Source organism: Amphiprion ocellaris, chromosome 10 (genome assembly GCF_022539595.1).
Source record: "Amphiprion ocellaris isolate individual 3 ecotype Okinawa chromosome 10, ASM2253959v1, whole genome shotgun sequence".
In the NCBI taxonomy this organism is placed as follows: domain Eukaryota; kingdom Metazoa; phylum Chordata; class Actinopteri; family Pomacentridae; genus Amphiprion; species Amphiprion ocellaris.
Window position 1 is genome coordinate 3,544,103 of NC_072775.1, and position 19,962 is coordinate 3,564,064.

The following is a 19,962-nucleotide window of genomic DNA, read 5'->3' on the forward strand; positions in this document are numbered from 1 at the left end:
GCAGCAGTGAATCATTCAATCAATCATTCTACCTGGAATACTGGAGTTACTCTCTGCTACACAAACATTTATGTTCTGGTGGTTCTATCACAGAATTATCATAGCATGACAGATTCAGCCATCATGGTTGTGTGTTAAACTAGAGGGGACCCAAACTTCTCTTATAAATCATAAGATGGCAAAAAATGTTGCAAAAGAATGCAAAAGTCGGTTAGAAAATTAAATCCCACTGTCATCCTTCTACAGCTCAATTACTAAATACATCTAGATCAAACTGGGATATAGTTTGCATACAACTTATTAAAAGTAAAAAGAAATAATATATTTTATGTTCATGTCTTTACAAATTCCATAATTATTTATTATGGAAACAATCACTTATTAATAAAAAATGACTGGGTATCACTAACAGGTCAACTAAATAACCGTCTGAATTTATTAACAACCACCTTCTAATGAGCTAAACAATAATAAAATGAACTTATTCACAAATAGTTTTGATTGTGTTCTTTTTATTAAGTTGAGATAATCATGACAGATATTTCTTTTTTGGCAATATATCAAATTTTATATAGAAATAACAGATTGTATCTGTGTCCCAGAAATCACTTTCAACTAAGTTCCTCATTACAAAAACACTTCTCAAGGAAATGTGTTAATTCCAGATCACATGACCTGCTCATTCTGTTTCTCTGTAGTCACTTTGTTTCTTTTTGGGTCATTTTCAGTTCATTTTGTGCATTTTTGTGGCTGTTTTCAGTCTGTGGTAATTTTAGGTGTTTTTGTGGTCATTTTGCATTTTTTGTAGTTATTTTGTGTGTCTCTCGTCATTTTGTGTGTTTTTATATGATAATTACCTGCCTCACTGAGTCATTTTGTGTTTTTCTGTGGTCATTTTGTGTCATTTTGTGTGTTTTTGTGGTCATGTTGTGTCTTTTTGTGGTTGTTTTGTCTGTCTTTGTGCTCATTTTGTTCCTTTTTTGGTCATTTTCAGTCCGTTCTGTGGGCATTTTACGTATTTTTGTGGTCATTTTGTGCATTTTTATGACCATTTTTGACCTACTGAAGAAAAGACTGGCCAGACTCCAAGGCTTTCTGACTTATTTAATATAAAGTAGTGTGTGAGTCAAGTGTGGATTTATCACATCAACAGGTTTACGACAATATCTTTAGAATAACTTTCAATTTTACTCAATTGTACATAATATTTAGAAGAATCTTTCTGTAAAAATGCCATGTGGTGTTTGGTGATAGGCGGCCATGTTGATTTTAGGCCTGAAAACAGCAAAAATGTCAACTATGATACAAAAGTCCCGCAGCTATATATTGACTCCTCTACTGAGCTGCAGAGATGATCGGCTGTGACATGATTCACAAAATACATTCCACTGAAAGCTGCTGTAGAAACCTGATGGATAAAATTGTCAGAACTCAGTGATCCGTTGATGAGCTGAATTCTTATCTTCTACGCTTCAGTCTGACTGAAACATCAGGGAGTCTGTGAGTGTGGATCTTACTGTATCGCCTCAGCGAAGCCATCAGTGCGGTGTGGGACGACCAGAGTGGGAGTACTGGGAACCATTCTGTCATCGTCATCAAAGAAAGGCTGCTGCAACAAACACAAACGCACTGCCTCAGTTAAAACGTCCACCTCGTATTATTGTCACATACATACTAACAACAAACGGCACAAAATCTGATCAACCACAACGTCCAACCCTTCCACACACATCTCTCACCATACTGCCGATTCCAGGTGTTAACTGAGGCCCACGTCCTGCTGAAGGTCTGCGCAGCTGAGAGGATTGTCTCTGAAGAACACAAACAGTAATGTGAGAACGTTAAATAGGATTTCAAGGAATCATTTTGCTGGATACTTTCATGCTCATGTGTTTACTTCTCTCTTTTTGCTTCACTGTTACTGTGCTACTATTCATTTTTTCTGGATTTTGAGGCATCACAAAGGAAAAACAAAAAAGTTAAAATATTGTTCACGTCACTGAATGATGAAGGGCTTTGGAAAAACATCATTTTTCCTTACGTCTGTATGTACATTTTGTTGTTATTTACTTTAAAGAATACAGGAGTCGTCTCTAGTTTAGGTAAACACATCTAATGTCAATTCCTCAAACATTATGTGTGAAAAAATACACTTTTGCTACACGGGAAGGATTGTATGTATGAATTATGTTTGGGTCAGAGTTTGTAAAACGGTTTTAAACTTTTTTTTGCATTGTATCTGTTTCCACTTCAGTCTCACTGTAATTACAGCACTCAGTTAGTTTGTGTGGATAAAACCGTATCCTAAAAACCTGCTCCTGATGAATGAGCTCATTCTAAACTCAGAGCTGCATATAAATTTGCAGCAGGAATAAACAGAGTTGTTTTATTTGTTACCTGTGTGTGTGGAGGCCCCAGCTCAGGTGCTGGAGGTTGGATGTAGAGTCGAGGTGGGAGGGCGTGTGGAGGCCTACGGGTGTGGGGGAGGCAGGGGGTGAGGGCGGACGAGGAAGGGGAGGGTCCAGAGGAGGAGGTTGGGGGGATGTGTAGAGGGTCTCTGGGAGGGTCGGACTCTGATGTGACTCCACCGCTGCTCTCACCTGGAAGAGACACAAGAGGGTCGCATCAGATGATTTTGTTCTCAACATTTTTTTTTCACCAAAAAATTTTGAAAAACGTGGACCTCAGAAGTTTCACAGTGAAATTTTTTTTTCCTCCACATTTTCAAACTTTAAAACGGGTCAATTTTGACGTGCAGGACGACACAAAGGTTAAAGGATTCAGGAAATGTTCAGTAGGGTGCTTGCAGCGTGTAAAATCCGTGCTACAGATTTCGGTGAATAATGATATTACATCACACATGACTTGATCCAAACAGGATCTTGGAATCCCTCCACGGTGTTGGGTCGTGTCTCACCGCTGTGCGTCGCCTCAGACGGACGCTGGGAGCCTGAAGAAGCTCCAGAGATGTTCTCCTCGGCGTTGTTTCCTTCCGATGGTTCCTCGTCTTCTCCCTCCTCTTCAGCTTCTCTGCTCTCCTCGTTGCTCTCGTCTATTCTCATCCCGCTGTCGGCAGCATCATCGTCCTCTTCGTCGTCGTCCTCTTCCTCCTTGTACTGAGGGAAACAGAGAAGATGTTAACACCCGACGACAGATCAAAGCTCAAAACATTCTGACTAGTTAGTAACTCAGCGGCACCTCCTCTTCTTCTTCTTCGTCCTCCTCTTCCTCATCTTCTTCCTCTTCGCCGTCGCCCTCCCGCCTCTCCTCTCCCTCTTTGCTCTCACGACTCTCGCTGTCAGTATCGATCACGATCACGTCTCGGACTATGATGGGGCCCTGAGAGGACATTTGATCGGAGGGGACCGACTGGGACACGCCTTCGTCCTCCATGTCCTCGGTGTCTTCAGCCAAGACGGGGAAACTGTCGTCTGGGAGCTCCTGTATACAAAACACAAAAATTGTTTTATCAGGTCAAATCTTGTATATTTCAAAGTTTATATTTATATTCTGGAGCTCCGATGCGATACGTCTGCAAGATTTAAGGATCAAAAAACTCATTATTTATGTCATACTTTACGCTGCACTTCAGTTGAGCTACAAATAACTTCTGTCTCTTAACCCTCCTGTTGTCTTCATTTATAGGCACCAAAAAATATTGTTTCCTTGTCTGAAAAAAATCCAAAAATTCAGCAAAAAAAATTCCCCAAATTTCTGAAAATTTGCAAAACCTTCAGGAAGAAAATTCCAATAATTCCTTAAAAGTTTCCCTTGAAAGTTTTATTTAAAAAAATCCCCCAAATATGGCAAGAAAATTCTTGTAAATATTTTTACAAGTTCTTCACATTTCTTTTTTCTACCAAAAAATGTTCAAAGATTTCCCAAAAATGTTGAAAATGTGGACATCAGAAGTTTCACTGTGAAAATATTTTTTTCTCCCTCATTTTCAAATTTTAAAACGGGTCAATTTTGACCTGCAGGACGACATGAGGGTTAAATACAGATCTCTGTTTGCATCAGCATTTGGATTAGGTTAATTCACTAAAACAACAGCAGCGCTACATAAAATTTAATTCTTTTCTCCAACGTTTACTTTGTTGTGAAATAGTCCAGTTTTTCCTCTATGGGAATTAAAAATGCATCAAAATGAGACAATATGAAAAGTTCAGAGATCAAAATTTGTCAGACAAGCTGGAAAGCAACAACTGATTATGTGACAGAAAATTGTATATCTTTAGGTTGAGCAGTACTTTGATCACATCCTCTTGGGCTTCAGGGAACTGTCAACAGACATTTTTCACTATTTTATAATATTTCATCGGTAAAAGAATTGACTCATCAGGACAGTTTACCTAAATGATAATGAAAGTAAATGTTATGTGCAGCTAAAATTCCACTCATGATGACGCACAACAGAAGAAAGTACCAGATTTTCACACTTGAGCAGCTGCAACCAGAGTACATAATTAGTTAATTCTTGTTTTGGAGTAGTTTTCTGTCAGTCAACGAGCTGATTCATACCCTAAACCTCTGAATCTTCTAAAAGGCTAAACAGTATTTAAACTGACGCTGTAAATGGAAAGCAATATACTGCAGGACTGTATGTTAGAGAAATTGAATATAACTCTGAATTGAAGCAAAATCCCAGAGACACTGCATTTCTAGAACAATCTCTTCTGGCAAGGGTCAATACTGGTCAAACCCTACATTCATAAACAGTATGTTTCCTTCACAACAAGCTGTCAAAGAACAAAGATTATTTTCTTCATCCTTTGCACAGTTTCATTGATGACCAACCTGGCTGTCATCTGGTGAATCCTGTTGTTGGCCTTCATCTCCGTCTATCTCTTCGTCCCCTTCCATCTGAAACACAATTCAATTACACTAATTACACATTAACCCTCCTGTTGTCCTCATTTATAGGCACCAAAAAATATTGCTTCCTTGTCTGAAAAAAAACCAAACATTCAGGGAAAAAAAAAATCCCCAAATTTATAAAAATTTGCAAAATCTTCAGGAAGAAAATTTCAATAATTCCTTAAAAGTTTCCCTTAAAAGTTTTTTTTTTTTTTTTTAAATCCCCAAATTTGGCAAGAAATAAAAATTTTAAAAATTAAAAAATTAAAATTGTAAATATTTTCAAAAAATGAGTAAAAATCTTCCAAAAAAATCCTAAAAATATCTAAAGTGATTCCATATATATCAGTAAAACTTCTAATATTTTCTTTAAGAATATTCATAAAAAATAAATTCTTAAAGAAATTTTTTTAACATTTCTTTTTTCCACTGAAAAGTGTTCAAAAATTGCCCAAAAATGTTGAAAATGTGGACATCAGAAGCTTCACTATGAATTCCCCCCCCCCACATTTTCAAACTTTAAAACGGATCAATTCTGACCTGCAGAACGACATGAGGGTTAAATAGTCCCTCTAGGAATTCGCGATGTTGCAGCAATTAATACAAATTCAACCAATCTCCATGAATTCTGCGTGACCTTGCAATTCTGTCCAATCATAGCAACTTTTCAGCAATTTTGGCCAGTTTCTTTTGCAATCATCACTTTTTTTTTTTTTTTTTTTTGTAAATCAGCCCCTCCAGGATTTCACTGGCTTTTTTCAAGATTGTTGTGGCCTATAATGCCTGAATTCACGGCAGCCTCCTGTGAGTTCCACCAATCATCGCAGGCAAACGTAATGCACGTACGTCACCAAATTCACTTCCTTGTTTATGGTCCCATTCTAATGTCTCTCATTTACCAAAAAAATTACTGCTAAAAACCGTGATAAAGACCATGATTCATTCAACAGTAAATGATCATGTAGTGCCTTAAATCTACCAACCACTTCATGTTAAACCAGTATCTGGCTGCTGCTAATTTCCCATCGTGATGTGCCAGCTTGTGGAAATACGTTGGAGCGTGTTAAAAAATTAGTTTAGGAATAAATACTGTCAATTAAAATGTTGAAACATGTTCTAAAAGCTGAAAAAATGCTACTTTTTAGCAATTGTCACCGTCTCCCGCAATTTTATTGCAACAGATACGCTTAAAACATCGCAAAGTACATCGCAATTTTTTAGAAAAGCTGCCGTGAATTTAGACATTTTAGGACGCAACAATCTGGAAAATGCCCACGAGATCTGGGAGGGACTGATTAAAGAACAAAAAAAGTGATGATTGCCAAAAACCAAACAGAAAACCAGACTTGCTTGCTTGAACGCGAATCTTCTGAAGTTTTGAAGTTCTAAATACAGATCCATGCTTGATGAAGGGGGTTAATGGGACGCCGGGTTTTGGTATGTTTGCGTTTACCTGCAGTTCTATCGACGGTTTCAGTCGCAGCTTTTTTGTGGTCGTGTGGGAACTCTCTGGTCTGCTCTCCTCTTCCTCCTCCTCCTCTTCCTCCCTGCTTCGCTTTGAACCTGCTGTAGTCATGAACAAAGACAGGACATAAGTTAAGATCATTTTGCTGCATCCAGTGAGGCATTAACAGTGAATGAATGCATAAAGAAGTGACAAAAACACTGCTTTGATCTGGAATAAGGACAAATTATTTTGGTTTGTGAGAGGAAGAGCACAGGCCAATGTATATTTGAACTACTCAACATTTTTGACAGTCTTTTGCCTTTTTTTGGGTTGACATTTTGTTTGGTTACACAAAAAGTTTTAGGGTTGGGTCCTCCTCACCTGTACCGATCAGAGAGGAGGACGTAGACGGTCGCTCTGCCTCCATGCTGGACGCTGCGTCCTGATTGGCTGCCTGCTGCTGGGTGGGCTGGACGAAAGCTGTGGTCTGGGTGCTGGTTGGTTGAGTGATGGAGGTGGGTGTGTTGACCAGACCGGAGCTGGTAGAGTGAACAGAAGCTCCTGCACTCATCAGCACTGCAGAGAGAACATCAGACGTATGATTTAACCAAACCCGACACAGGATATTCAACTGCTTTAACCCTCCTGTTGTCCTCATTTACAGGCACCAAAAAATATTGTTTCCTTGTCTGAAAAAAATGCAAAAATTCAGCAAAAAAATTCCCCAAATTTCTGAAAATTTGCAAAACCTTCAGGAAGACAATTCCCAATAATTCCTTAAAAGTTTCCCTTAAAAGTTTTATTTTTTTTAAAAATCCCCCGAATTTGGCAAGAAAATTCTTGTAAATATTTTCAAAAAATGAGTAAAAATCTTCCAAAAAAATCCTAAAAATATCTAAAATGATTCCATATATCAGTAAAACTTCTAATATTTTTAAGAACATTCACATAAAAATCAACCAAAATCCAGTGAAATTTTGCTGGATTTTGGTTGATTTTTATGTGAATGTTCTTAAGAAACATTTTTAACATTTCTTTTTTCCACCAATAAATGTTCAAAGATTTCCCAAAAATGTTGAAAATGTGGACATCACAAGTTTCACTGTGAAAAATATGTTTTTTTTCCACATTTTCAAACTTTAAAACGGGTCCATTTTGACCCGCAGGACGACACGAGGGTTAAAGTAAATTAAGAGTTGCATATAAAAATCTGCTTTCTACAGGTGAGATCCTAAATTCTGATCTTCTTCCTGCTCTTACCCTCTTGGCTGTCTGTCTGCGTCGTCGGCATCACAGTGGCTGTAGGTGTTGGGATGGTTAGAGACGCCGGGGTAACCATAGGCCGGATGCTGGCGCGAGGCGTGGCCTTACTACCAGGGGAGGGGCTTGGCTTGTTGCTAGGAGACGGAGTACTCGGGGTGGGCCGGATGTTGGCGGTAGGAGGCTCAGAGAGGCTGGAGCTGATGGAGAAACAGTGAAAATGTTATTATTATATGCAAGTAGCATTGGGGTTTGTTGTATTTCTGTAAACAACCTATTCTGACCTTTAAACCTCCTGTTGTCTTCATTTATGGGCACCAAAAAATATTGTTTCCTTGTCTGAAAATAATCCAAAAATTCTGCAAAAAAAATGCAAAACCTTCAGGAAGAAAATTTCAAAATTCCTTAAAAGTTTCCCTTCAAAGTTTTATTTAAAAAAATGCCCCAAATTTGGCAAGAAAATTCTTATAGATATTTTTTTTTTAAAAAGAGTAAAAATCTTTCTAAAAAATCCTAAAAGTATCTAAAGTGATTCCATATATATCAGTAAAACTTCTAATATTTTCTTTAAGAACATCCACATAAAATCAACCAAAACCCAGCGAAATTCTTTTTTTAATATTTTTATCCACCCAAAAATGTTCAAAAATTTCCCAAAAATGTTTAAAATGTGGACATCAGAAGTTTCACTGTGAAAATATATATTTTTTCCCACATTTTCAAACTTTAAAACGGGCCAATTTTGACCCACAGGATGACACGAGGGTTAAAGGTAATCCTAGATCTGTTCTAATCTATCGCTGAAGACCTACAGTTTACAAATTTGATTCCAAGCATCAACTAAAAAAATAAATATTCTACAATTGTCATTGAAAAAGCGAGTTCACAATCATCCAGAACTCAGTGTGTACGTCGTCATTAGTTACCTTCCCCGGTCTTGAGCAGGACTCTTCAAAGAGATTTGTCTCTGGTCTGCAGATCTCACCTGATCACCCACCTGAGTGCAGACAGAGGTTTGTTTTATTGTAGTAAAGTGACAGAAATAAGCCAAAGGGAGTAAAAATGTAACATGGAGTGATATTAGAATGACATACAGACAATCAAGACACACTATTTTTAGAGACATCAGACTTCATGTAAATTGTTGTAATATTTCAAGAAATAAAATATTTTGTCAGAAGTTGTTTTAGTGATATTCAATGGATGAACTTTAGACAAAAGAGAAATATTCAGTGATTGAAGGTTGCAGTGTGTGGAGATTTTAGTTGTATATGTGATTAAAAAAAAAATATATATTTTGAAGAAAAAACTGGCCAGAAAAAAGTTGTAATATTCTGAGGAAAATCAATTAGAGATTAAAGTTTTACATATATATAAAAAAGAAAAAAGTAATATTTAAAGGCAAACAGTCAGTTTTCTTTTGGATGATATTTGTCAGTATCTTGACTTTATCCTCTACTTTTCCCTTTTTTAAAAAAATTCAACAATGGCTCTAATACTTTGCTGTGTAATTACAAGGCATATACACTTTATAGCTACAGACAAGGCACAAGACATAAATGTGTAAATATGAGATCTACTGAAAGATCAGCTGCCTCAGCCTGTCTGGACCTTCACGTCCAGCTGTTTGTACCTTTGTTCCACTCTGGTCCTGTGGTTCTTCTCTGGAGTCAGGGTGTGTTTGTGTCTCTCTCAGCTCTCTCAGTTCTCTGTCCAGCCGAAGAAGTCGTCCTTCGTACTGAGACTTGAGGGCGTTCATTCTCACTTCCATCTCCTCCTTGTTCTGCTTCAGTTCTTCTATTTCCTGACTGAGCTGCTCCTTAGCGCCTACAGGTGAAGGACACAGGTAACTCAAGTTAAAATGAAAGAAATTCACTAAGTTAGCTGGCTCCACTTCATGGCGTTTGTAAAGTCGTACTATTTAGTTGGTTGATTTTGGTCTTGGCTCCCACGAAGGCCTTCTTGGTCTTCTCCTCTTTGTCAGTCATTTGTTGTTTGAGCTGCTCCTCTCTGCTCTTACACTCAGACAGCTGGAAGAAAACATCTTTCATGATTATTTGATCGAACTTTTCGTCATTCTCGACTGCCCACAGAGTGTATGGGCATCAGTAAATGTGAATCCAGTCTAGAGCTTCATTAGAACACGTTTAAAGAAAGCTGGATTTGCAGTTACCTCCTGCCTGAGTTTTGCCAGCTCCTCTTGCAGAGCCTGGTTAGCGTCGCTAGCGGCGTTAGCCTCGCTGGCCTGGATGGACTGAGTGCTCTGGTTCTGGTTGGCCTGTGCAGCTCGGCTAGCTTCATTAGCCTGGTTAGCTTCGGTTAGCTGCTCCTGCAGACGCTTCACATCTGCTTCACGCTCAGCAACCGTCTAACAAAGAGGTAAATGAAACATGTATGAATAAAGAAAGTGATATGAATGCCAGTGAAAGATACAGAATTAAGAATACGGGGAGCAGATGGAAGAATTCAAAATCAGAATCTGAATGCATTTTCTACTTAATTAAAAGCCAAAATGTAACGTTTTGAATTAAGCAAACTTACTGAAAAAAAGCCTTTTTCTTAACATACATTGATCCATAAAGATAAGAAACATTTGCAGTTTATACAAAAGACTTTAATTGTTGTTATTAATTTACTAACATGAGGTTTAAAAATCTGTTCAGAGCTTTTCTCCTAACCTTTTGCACACTGTCCAGCTGACTTTGAAGCTCAGTCACCTGTCAGGAGGTAAGCACAGAAGGAGACAGTGTTTATTAGTAAACTGTAAACAGGACAAAAAAATCATAACACAGTAACTGCAACATTTTAAACATTTTAGAAATAAGGTAAGTTCTACTTTATTCATCCCGAAGGAAATTATTATGCCAGAGTACAATAAACAATAACCAGAGGTTAGTAGAAAAATAGAAACAACAAATAATATAAAGTACAAAATGCAAAATACAAAATGTAAGTTTCTAAAAGTGTTTGTGTGAAGTGTCGCAGTGTGTCAAGAGTCTTAAGTGTGTAAAGTGTGTCAAGTGACTGTATCCTAATACTAAAAACCAGAAAGATTAACAGAAAAAGAACTGAAGTAGAGAAACAGATCTATTGTACAGATGTATTGCAAATGACACAGAAACTGGATTTTTCCACCTAATTCAGAAACTGTGTTCTCTACTGATTCCAGCCTGTACACAGATACAGGGTGAGCATTATGACTCAAAAAAGTCACTAATGGACAAAAAAGACACAAAAAAACTTGTAATCAAGGTAAACATTTGCTAGTATGTTTGTTTTTTTTAAATAACAGGGGTTCTTTGAGTGTTTTTAATGTAGGAAAAAAAAATAAAGCCATCATAGCAGCAACATGTATAAAAATAAAGAATTCTCTTCCTCACTTTGCTCTCTGCTTGGCTCAGAGATGTCTTGAGATTGTTGACTTCCTGGACGTGGCTCTGTTGGCTGCTTTGCTGCGTCTGCTGTAGCTCTTTCTGACTAGCCAGGTTCTGCTGCAGGTTCTCTTTAGCCTGCTGCAGCTCCCTCTGAAGCTGCTGGATTTGGTTCTGACGGGCCAGAGTTTGAGACTGAGCAGATTTGAACTGGTTCTGTACCTTTAATTCAGAAATGAGAAGGTTAGGGCCAAATAAATGTCAAAGCTATCACATGTTGCTGTGTTCCTGGCAGAACTTCTTACCTGCAGGGTGTGGCTCTTGGCTTGTTGAAGCTCTTTCTGACTCTGGGTCAGCTGGTTCTGATTCTGCTGCAGTTGAGTCTGGGTCTGGGTCAACTGGGACTGGACCTGTAGAAGCAAAACAATGGACGCAGTGACTCCTGCCTTTCCGATGCATTTTACTCCCTTAATTCGAATTTCTCCTTCCATCTTTAAATACAGAGTTGCTGGAAGCTTTGGTGAACTGTATTGTGTTGTACCTGTGTCAGCTGGTTCTGGTTCTGTGTCAGCTGGTTCTGGACTTCCTGTAACTTGTCCTTGGTCTGCTGGTTTTCTTTCTGGGCTGCCTCCAACTCTTGCTGGGACTTCTGGGCCTGTTGGGATAAATCTTCTTACTGACAACTTTCCACTTTACTCTTAGACTGAACATGAACCTCTGGATGTTGGTAGAGCAAAACAGGTACACCAGTCACACTTGGATAATAATCTGGTAATGTCTCCAGTGTTGTTTGTGACGTTTGATAAACTGTCATTATCTCTGAATTAAAAATAGTCTAGTTTTTTTTGTAACTTTGAACGCTTTGCACAGCTTACATCACACAAACAGAACCACATATAGAAAAACAAAGAATCAAAGAAGTCATATTTGCCTCTGAAAATGCTAACTGCTTTACTCATAACTTCTGATTTGAGAGTAAGGTAAAACTTCTGTTTGACCAATAGGCCTAAATTATACACGTTTTCATGTGGTAAATGTGATGAAATTAGAGCTATCAGGAAAACCTGAGGACTTGTGCCGAGTAGCTCCATGCATTAAAACAAAGTGTTGTTTGCAAAACAAAGCATGTTGCTGCATTGTTGGAGGTTGAGTTGACAAATGTCTGAAACATTTTTCTCCTCACCTCCTGCTGTTTTTGCTGCACCTCTTCTTTCAGTTTGTTCAGCTCCTCCCGGGTCTTGTTGAGCTCCTCCTGAGCTTTGTTCAGCTCCTGCTGCACCTCCTGACCCGGAGCCGCCTCGCTTCCTGCTTTAGTGGCGCTTTCGTCAACCAGCTGGAACACACAGACAAATAGTCATTGTAGTTTTTCACCCAGCGTCCAGATTCACCTGGTCCAAATTGTCTCCATAAACGCAGTCCCACCTTGTCATGCTGAACTTTGAGCTCCTCATACTGGGTCTTGTAACGTCGTCCAATCTTCTTCACCTGGGTGATGGTCTTGTTCTTCTCCACGATGTCGGTGTTTTTCGTTTCCAGGTCTTTCTTCAGCGTGTCTCTTTCTGACGTCAGACGGGCCACGTTGTCTCTGAGGGCTTGCAGCTGAGACTGAGCTGAGTTACTGCTGGCATTGCACCTGTTTTACAGATAATAGATAATCTCTTAGAGTGCATTTATTACTGACCAGACAGGCTGCTGGATGCTCTGTTCTGCTCATTTTAGCTGCAAAATCACAAAAGTCAGGTACAAATCACAGAATACTAACTAGACTAGAGATATCCAAGGAAATCTTTCAGTGATCGGTATCAAACAGAACCTAAGCCAGACTCTTTGTTTACATCCCCTGTCACAAATGTTACAAATCTGAGCAAATTACTTAATATGTGCAGCAATATCAATTAATAACTGATTACTTAAACTGTAATTCAGTTGGCAAAGTCACAGACACGATATAGGCTCATTTTGTTTACTTCTTTCATATAGAATTAAAATCCTGATGGATCACAATGTATTTTAATAAAACTGCAATGGTTGGAGGTCATTAAGCATCACATGAGACTTTATCATGGCACCCCTTTACTAGCTAAACCCCTATGATGCTCTCTGTTTGTCAATACAGAAGGAAGCGCCTCAATAGGTTGATAGAGTATTAAGACTCTACCTGGTGGTGCAACCAGGTATAACAGCTAATACATAACACTTGGAAGTGTGTATTATTTATGAAAATGGTATTGAGTATAGATACTAAACATTAAATGACTCAAATAACCCTAGCTTGATTGAGAAATCTCTAAACTAGACCTAAAAAATATATTGTTTAGTTTGAAATCATGCTACATTTAGCTTCCTTGCATCTGAGTGTGTGTGTGCTGGCGGGGTTTCTACCTGGCGAGTTCAGTCTTCAGCTTGGCCGTCTCCTCAGCCAGCTGAGTGATTCGTCTCTGCTGAGCTTCTCTCTCATTGGTGAGTTTCTGCTTCTCCTCAGCATCTCCGTCTTTCTGTTGGCTGATCAGTTGCTGTAGAGGGACACAGTCAAGGTTAAAATCAAACTCAAATGAACACAATAACCATGTCTTCACACGTTTGACTAAAAAGTCTATAAAACAGCTCCAAAATGCTGCTGTCGATCACATCATTACGGTTTTGAGGTCTTTGCACTGGTTTCTAGTCTCTCAGAGGATAGACTTTAAAATACTTGTGTGAGCTTATAAAGCTCTGAATGGTTTAGGACCCATATATATCAGTGATCTCCTTTTACCAGACGAACCATCCAGATCACTGAGGTCCTCTGGTCCAGGTCTGCTCTCTGTCCTCAGAATCACGACCAAAAATGGAGAAGCAGCGTTCAGTTTTTATGCGCCACATATCTGGAACAAACTTCCAGACAACTGCAGGTTTGCTGAAACTCTCAGCTCCTTTAAATCAAAGTTAAAGACTTATCTATTTACTGTTGCCTTTAATTAATGACTGTCTTAATGCCAGCATTGCACTGTAACTTTTGAAGTGATTTTATTTTATCTCTCTTTTGATCTTAGTTTTAATTTCTTTATTTCATATTGATTTTATTGCTTAAATTACATTTTATTTCTATGATTTTAATTCATGCTTTTAATATCTACCTTTTAAATCATCTTTGTAATTCATTTCTTTGCCATTGTAAATCACTTAGAACTGCCTTTTGCATGAACTGCGCTATAGAAATAAACTTGCCTTGCCTTGCCTGAAGACAAACTGGAATATGTGAGCTATGTTGAACATAATGTGGTGAAAAAAGACTAAAAAGTATCGGATTTATTATGCTATGATATCTTAAAAAAATGGACATTATACAGAAGCTGTAAGAAACGGGAGAACACTAGAAAAATGAACGATGTATTTATACATATGCATATGTTCAAACTCCCTTTCTCCTACATACAGTTGAATTACCTGTACTTTGGCCTTCAACCGTTTCACATCTTCCTCCAGAAGCCTCCTGTCGGCCTGCAGGGCACCATTTTGCTCTGACAGAACAGACAGAGAGTGATGCAGAGGGCTGATGTCCGACTGCAGCTTCGTCGCCTGACAGAAACACATGGAGACGGGATGTTTTCAGTTTTACAGAGGTTTAAGATTAGCTGCAGTTCAGTGCTTACTGGTGGTGGTATAGCAGAGGTGAATGCATGTAGACGCTTGACACTATTCCATGTTTGTGCTTAAACTGAATTGGTATTTATGATGCTAGAGATTCACTTGTATGGAATTTCAAGGCCATTTACAATAACAAAATTGATTTGTTTGTTGTGGCTGATATCAATCCAACTGATAATATTATTATCAAAAATGTGACGGGGAAAATAATATGAACTATGGTCAAATAATCTGCATTTCGGCAAGTTTATGTTCTGCTTGAGCAACTGTTGCCATAATTTTGACATGGAATAACGGGTAAAATACAACCTAAAGTCCTGTGGTCTGAAGCCACCACAGTGCTTCAAGGGGTTTTCCAAGTTTCCATTTATTTTGGCAGAAATTTCAATTTGTAAACAAGTTCCTGTCAAGTTACAAGCTGACCTAGCTTTTACTTCGTGAGACAAATAGCAATACCCAGTGTTTTGATCTTACTTTAGCCTGAGCTTGCTGCAGCTCCTGCTCCAGCTTGTTTCTGTCCATTTTCAGCATCCTGTTGGTCTCTTGGAGAGCACTGATGCTCTCCATCTTCTTCAGCTGCTCCTCCTGCTGGGCCAGAGTCTTTGCTGAGGCCTGACAGAAGGGAGGAGGGCAGACAGATTAATTATGATAAACAGTCTTCTCTTGTGCCTCTTTTGCTTGTTTGAACCTCAAGTTAGCAATCTAATTGTAGTAAGTTAGAGCTCAGGAGCTGTTTTAATTTTCAGGCTGAAACAGGTACAGATTCTCTGTACATGGGGTCCTCGACTTATGCCGGAGTTCTGTTAAAACGGCATGACGTAAATCAGAACTCTGGTAAACATTAAACAAAGCCGTTACGTACATCATGATACTGATTAGTTTATTTGTAAAACTACAGTAACGACAGTCATTAGCTCACACTCAAACACAACTCGGTAAGAAAATACTGGTGAAAATGTAAACTGTAAATCTGACTTACGCTTAAAAGCCATAATGAAGTTTGTGAATTTTGCATAATCCAGCGTGGGGGCGAATGTAAACAAAGCCGTCTTATAGCACCGTGTGACTTCTGTACATACAGTATTCATCCGCTCCACTCGCCAACTAGTTCCACTAAATCAGTTCCAACGTAACGGTGAAACACCGTACGTTAAACCGAGGACCGGCCTGTAATGAGTTCCAACATAATGCTGAAACGACGTAAGTCGAGGACGTCGTAAACCGAGGACCTCCTGTAGTCACTGAGTAAAAGTTCAGTCCAGACAACAAATGAAAACTACAGCTCATGCCTAGCAGCCATCAAAAAAGCTGCAAACTTCAGTAGAAAAGGTGAGAAACCATCATGACAAATTCTGCAAACCTCACTGAAGCCCAACAAAATCAAGTTGAAAGAGAAACTTAGACCACCTCCAGTCTTCATTCCTCCATCTCATACCTGAATCTTCTCCCTCTCAGCGTTCAGAGCTTCCTGGAGCTCCTTCAGTTCTCTGTCTTGATGTTCAACTCGCTGTTTGTAGCGAAGAGTTTCACCATCTGATGCGTCACATCGAGCCACAGCGATCTCTTTCTCCCGTCGCACAAACCTTCCCACAAACACACGATTTAAATTCAGTTAAAACTGCACCTTTGACATGAGGGTTGTAATTGCAATGTTTATATGCTGCTGCATTTTCAAATCAAGTTTTGTGTTTTCTGTGTTCCAGTATTACCTCAGTATTTCCAGTATCTGTTCGGTGGTCTTCCCTTCCTCGCTGAACGACAGGTCGAGCTGCTGCGGCTGTTGTTGCAGCTGGCGGCTCTTCGTGGCCATGTCATCCATCTGTTGGTGCAGGAGAGCATTCTGCTTCCCGAGCTCCTCACAGCGACGGCTCTGATTGGACAGATCCTCCTGAAGGACAGTAACGGTAAAGATTGTTACGACCAATCAAAATCCCAATCATCTCATTTATACGACACGCTAAAGAATTTTAATCCATGTGACATAAGTCGCATAACATAATTCATGCAGAGCTTTAGTCTTAGTGAAATAAAAACAGAAACTATTTTCTCTCTTCAGTCTCTTGGGTTAATCATCCCACCTTTAGTTGTTTCTCCACTGTGTTTAAGGCTGCAGTTTTGTCTTGCATGAGGGAGGAGGTCTTCTTTAATTCCTCCTCCAGCTCTCTCTTCCGTGTTGCTTCTTGTTGGGATCGTTTTTTGAGCTCCTGCAGAGCCTCCACATCGGCAGCGTGAAGCATCAACTCTCGCTCATACTTGGCCTGCGCCTCTCCAGCGAGTTTAGTCTGAGAGGAGAAAGAAACTCATTCAAGCGTGACGTTCTGAAAAGCTGAATTCATGACAGATGGTAGAAAATGTGGATGTTTACTACTGTTAAACGAACCTGCAGCAGGCTGTCCTGTATGGCCTTTTGCTCCAGTGTAACAGCAGCAGCAGCTCTCTCTAGCGCCTCCTGCTGCTCGGCCTGACTGGCCTTCAGACTGCGCTGCAGCTCAGACACCTGATGAACACAGGAGGGAAAATCAGTTCAGACATTTGGACTAAGAGTTAAGTTCTTTGACTAATTTAGTCAGGGATTTAATTTAAATGTTCCTCATGTTTTATTGAACCTATACAGAAGGATGGAAAACTAATCTGTTTTTTCCCCAATTAACTCCTTGACGCCTGAATTTATTTACAATAATATAAAAAAATTTAAAAATATGTGTTTTTGCTTTCCAGCTGATGCTAAACTAAGTGAAGATTGTTTATTTGTCTATTACACATAGAACAGATATATAATAATTATAACTTATAATAATTTAGGTCCCACTCCGACCGGTCCTATGAGAAACCAGTGGTTGCAAAAGGTTCCTAGGTATGTATTGAATATGAACAAACCGGCATTGGGGGAATGCATACGCTATCAAAAGTTAGCATGCAAGTTAGCAGTAAGTTAGCTGAAGATGACAGCTTCAAAGTGATTATATACTCCAAATAAAGGTCTAAAAATCAGATATCTCAAATTTACGCCATTATATCTCAGAGAAATAGCTCTAAATTGTTACATGTGAGAAACTTGAACCTGAGAATTGTTGAAACTTTTCCTGATTATCATCTAATCAATACAAAAAGTTCTGAAGAGTGTCTTATAATCTAGTGCTCCACAGCGTAGAAGCAAATTTAAGTCTTACCTGTTTCTCCACTGTGTCCACAGCTTTCCTTTTCTCCTCTTGCTCCTGCTGCTTCATTTTCTCCACCTCTAAAATCCTCTTCTCCAGCTGCTTCTGCACCTCCTCCGACTCCTTCAGCCGGACCTCCAGAGGGGAACGCATCTAAAATAAAAAAAAATAAAAAAGGAGAAATCTCAGTATGGCTTTATGTGTGTGTATGGGTAGCAAAAAGGAACAGAGGATGTTGTTTATGAATGAAAACAAAGAGTTCTACCTCCTTTTCTTTCTTCAGACTGTCCTCTAGAGTCAGCACCACAGCTCTGTACTGCTCTACAGTAGTATTAGCATTCTTCAGCTGCTCTGCTAGCTCACTGTTCTGTTCCTCAGCGCTACGTAGGAGACCTTTCACCTCTGACAGCTCCTGCTCTGACTGGCTGGGCTGCTGGGAGTTTGCTGGTACTGGAGACCGTACTGTAGGCAACAAGAAAAGCTGTTAAAACACTCAATGTTACACTAAAACCAACACTGACCTTTTTAAAACTTGCTCCACACATACGGACGTGAGGGATTTGCTGTAACATCTGGGCCCGTCAACAGAAAGCATGGTTTACCTCTCAGTGGTGCTCGCAGGCCTGCAGCTCTGGTGGCTGGGCTGGTCACGCTGCTGGAGGTGGTGACGGCTTCAGAGGACGAGGCAGAAGCCAGCTGAGTTTTCAGTGCAGCCACCTGCTGTTCAGAGCTACGCAGCAGCTCCCTGGTCTTCTGCTGCAGCGTGTTCTGGGTCTCCAGCTGCTTCTTAGCTTCTAACAACTGAGCCTATAGAGGAGGTGAAGGTAACAGGGGAGTAAGAAGAGAGACAAGCGAAGGTTACTCAAAACACGTTATTGACAAAATAATACCGACCTCATAACCAATCTAACCCATCCATGCTGTGCCTAACAACACTTAATTAGGTATATAAACACAGAAGACTTTACGTACGTCCATAGTGCGGCCGAGGGTATGTCTCTGTGCAACCTCCTGGTCCAGTCTGGTCTTCATCGAAGCCAGTTCTGCCTCCAGTTTCTCTATTTTGTTGTTGAGTCGTTGACGAGTGTCCGTCTCCGAACGCTCCATAGTCAACTGGACAAGTTGAAAATCGAGAGGAAAAAAAGGATATCAGACATAACAAAAAAAATAAATTCCCTTACACATAGATTGACAGATATTGTTCATGTGAAAAGCAAAGACACTGCTACAAACAGTGAATGTGTCTCTGATTTCACTACCAATGAGGAGGATTTCGTTATGATATTGCATTCCAGTAGGATCCAACTGGCCAAATTTTTTTAACGCAGTAAATAAGAATGAGAAGGAAAAAGAAAGAAACTCTGGTGAAGTTTGAAGTCTCAAATCTTAGTTGTTCTAAGATCACGACATCAGCCTTGAAACGATCAAAAATATGCAAGCTGCCCAGTTATTAGCTGCACTTATACAGGTAGTACAATCAAATTCAGCCCTGAGTCCAAATATGAGTTGTTTTTCTCTAGTGTATCCATCTGAAATACAAAAACAAGATTTATACTTATCAAAAACAAGATGTGCATTCCAGTCACAGGAGGGCAGGAAGTTTTTCATAGTTTGAGTTCAACAACATAAACATAATTTTGGACCTTTTGCAACTCCATTTTTTTCTTTACATAGTCATAGTTATGAAATAAAACAGAAGTAGGTATTTTTCAGTTGTTCATCTGATATTAAAGGGAACACATACACATTCACAATTTTTGGTCTGGGTCTCTGCCTTCATATCTTTGGAATATTTCCAGTAAAAAAAAAACAAAAAACACTCTGCATTAATCAATTCTTGGAATTAATTCAGCATCTCAGTTCAGCCTGTGTCTGAAACAAGCAATTTGCAGGAAGCATTTTTCCATATATTCACCTCAAGTTCTAATCCTCTGACAATACATAAAATAGACGTGTGGCATCCCAACAGTGAATAAATAACAGAAAAATCCCAAAAAGCATGTTTACAGTTGATACAGTACCTGCATAGTCTTGAGGTTGGTGAGCAGCAGGTTCTGGTTACGTTGCTCAGCCATCATGGCTTCCTTCTCTCTACTGAGTCGACTCTCTGCTTGCCTTAACATGTCTCTCTCTTTAGTCAGGTTCTCCACACGCACCTGCAGACAGAAGAGGGAAATTGACAGAGGTATATAACTGAAATGTGCAACAAGGTAAAACATTTTGTTCTGTTTTTTGGTCGCTA

At 39.3% G+C, this 19,962-nt stretch overlaps 1 protein-coding gene across 4 annotated transcripts in view; it reads right to left on the minus strand.

Annotated features, from left to right (window-relative positions):
- Positions 1-19,962, minus strand: part of LOC111569110 (nucleoprotein TPR-like) — a 34,292-nt gene that overhangs the window by 2,616 nt on the left and 11,714 nt on the right. For 2 of the 4 annotated variants that reach the window (XM_055014547.1, XM_023271079.3), the window contains exons 19-49: positions 19,742-19,876; positions 18,693-18,833; positions 18,323-18,527; positions 17,986-18,182; positions 17,733-17,873; positions 16,943-17,059; positions 16,641-16,844; positions 16,272-16,450; positions 15,998-16,145; positions 15,037-15,174; positions 14,362-14,493; positions 13,318-13,448; positions 12,358-12,568; positions 12,119-12,268; positions 11,477-11,590; positions 11,241-11,345; positions 10,945-11,157; positions 10,243-10,281; positions 9,738-9,932; positions 9,483-9,594; positions 9,198-9,391; positions 8,491-8,561; positions 7,565-7,764; positions 6,686-6,880; positions 6,311-6,423; positions 4,798-4,863; positions 3,199-3,441; positions 2,918-3,116; positions 2,398-2,600; positions 1,740-1,811; positions 1,518-1,606 (exon numbers count right to left, since the gene is read on the minus strand). In XM_055014547.1, the coding sequence (XP_054870522.1) occupies positions 1,518-1,606; positions 1,740-1,811; positions 2,398-2,600; positions 2,918-3,116; positions 3,199-3,441; positions 4,798-4,863; positions 6,311-6,423; positions 6,686-6,880; positions 7,565-7,764; positions 8,491-8,561; positions 9,198-9,391; positions 9,483-9,594; positions 9,738-9,932; positions 10,243-10,281; positions 10,945-11,157; positions 11,241-11,345; positions 11,477-11,590; positions 12,119-12,268; positions 12,358-12,568; positions 13,318-13,448; positions 14,362-14,493; positions 15,037-15,174; positions 15,998-16,145; positions 16,272-16,450; positions 16,641-16,844; positions 16,943-17,059; positions 17,733-17,873; positions 17,986-18,182; positions 18,323-18,527; positions 18,693-18,833; positions 19,742-19,876 (4,652 nt within the window). Of the gene's footprint in view, positions 1-1,517; positions 1,610-1,739; positions 1,812-2,397; positions 2,601-2,917; positions 3,117-3,198; positions 3,442-4,797; positions 4,864-6,310; positions 6,424-6,685; positions 6,881-7,564; positions 7,765-8,490; positions 8,562-9,197; positions 9,392-9,482; positions 9,595-9,737; positions 9,933-10,242; positions 10,282-10,944; positions 11,158-11,240; positions 11,346-11,476; positions 11,591-12,118; positions 12,269-12,357; positions 12,569-13,317; positions 13,449-14,361; positions 14,494-15,036; positions 15,175-15,997; positions 16,146-16,271; positions 16,451-16,640; positions 16,845-16,942; positions 17,060-17,732; positions 17,874-17,985; positions 18,183-18,322; positions 18,528-18,692; positions 18,834-19,741; positions 19,877-19,962 lie in introns of all 4 variants that reach the window. The other 2 variants (XM_055014546.1, XM_023271078.3) reach the window with 1 other exon arrangement.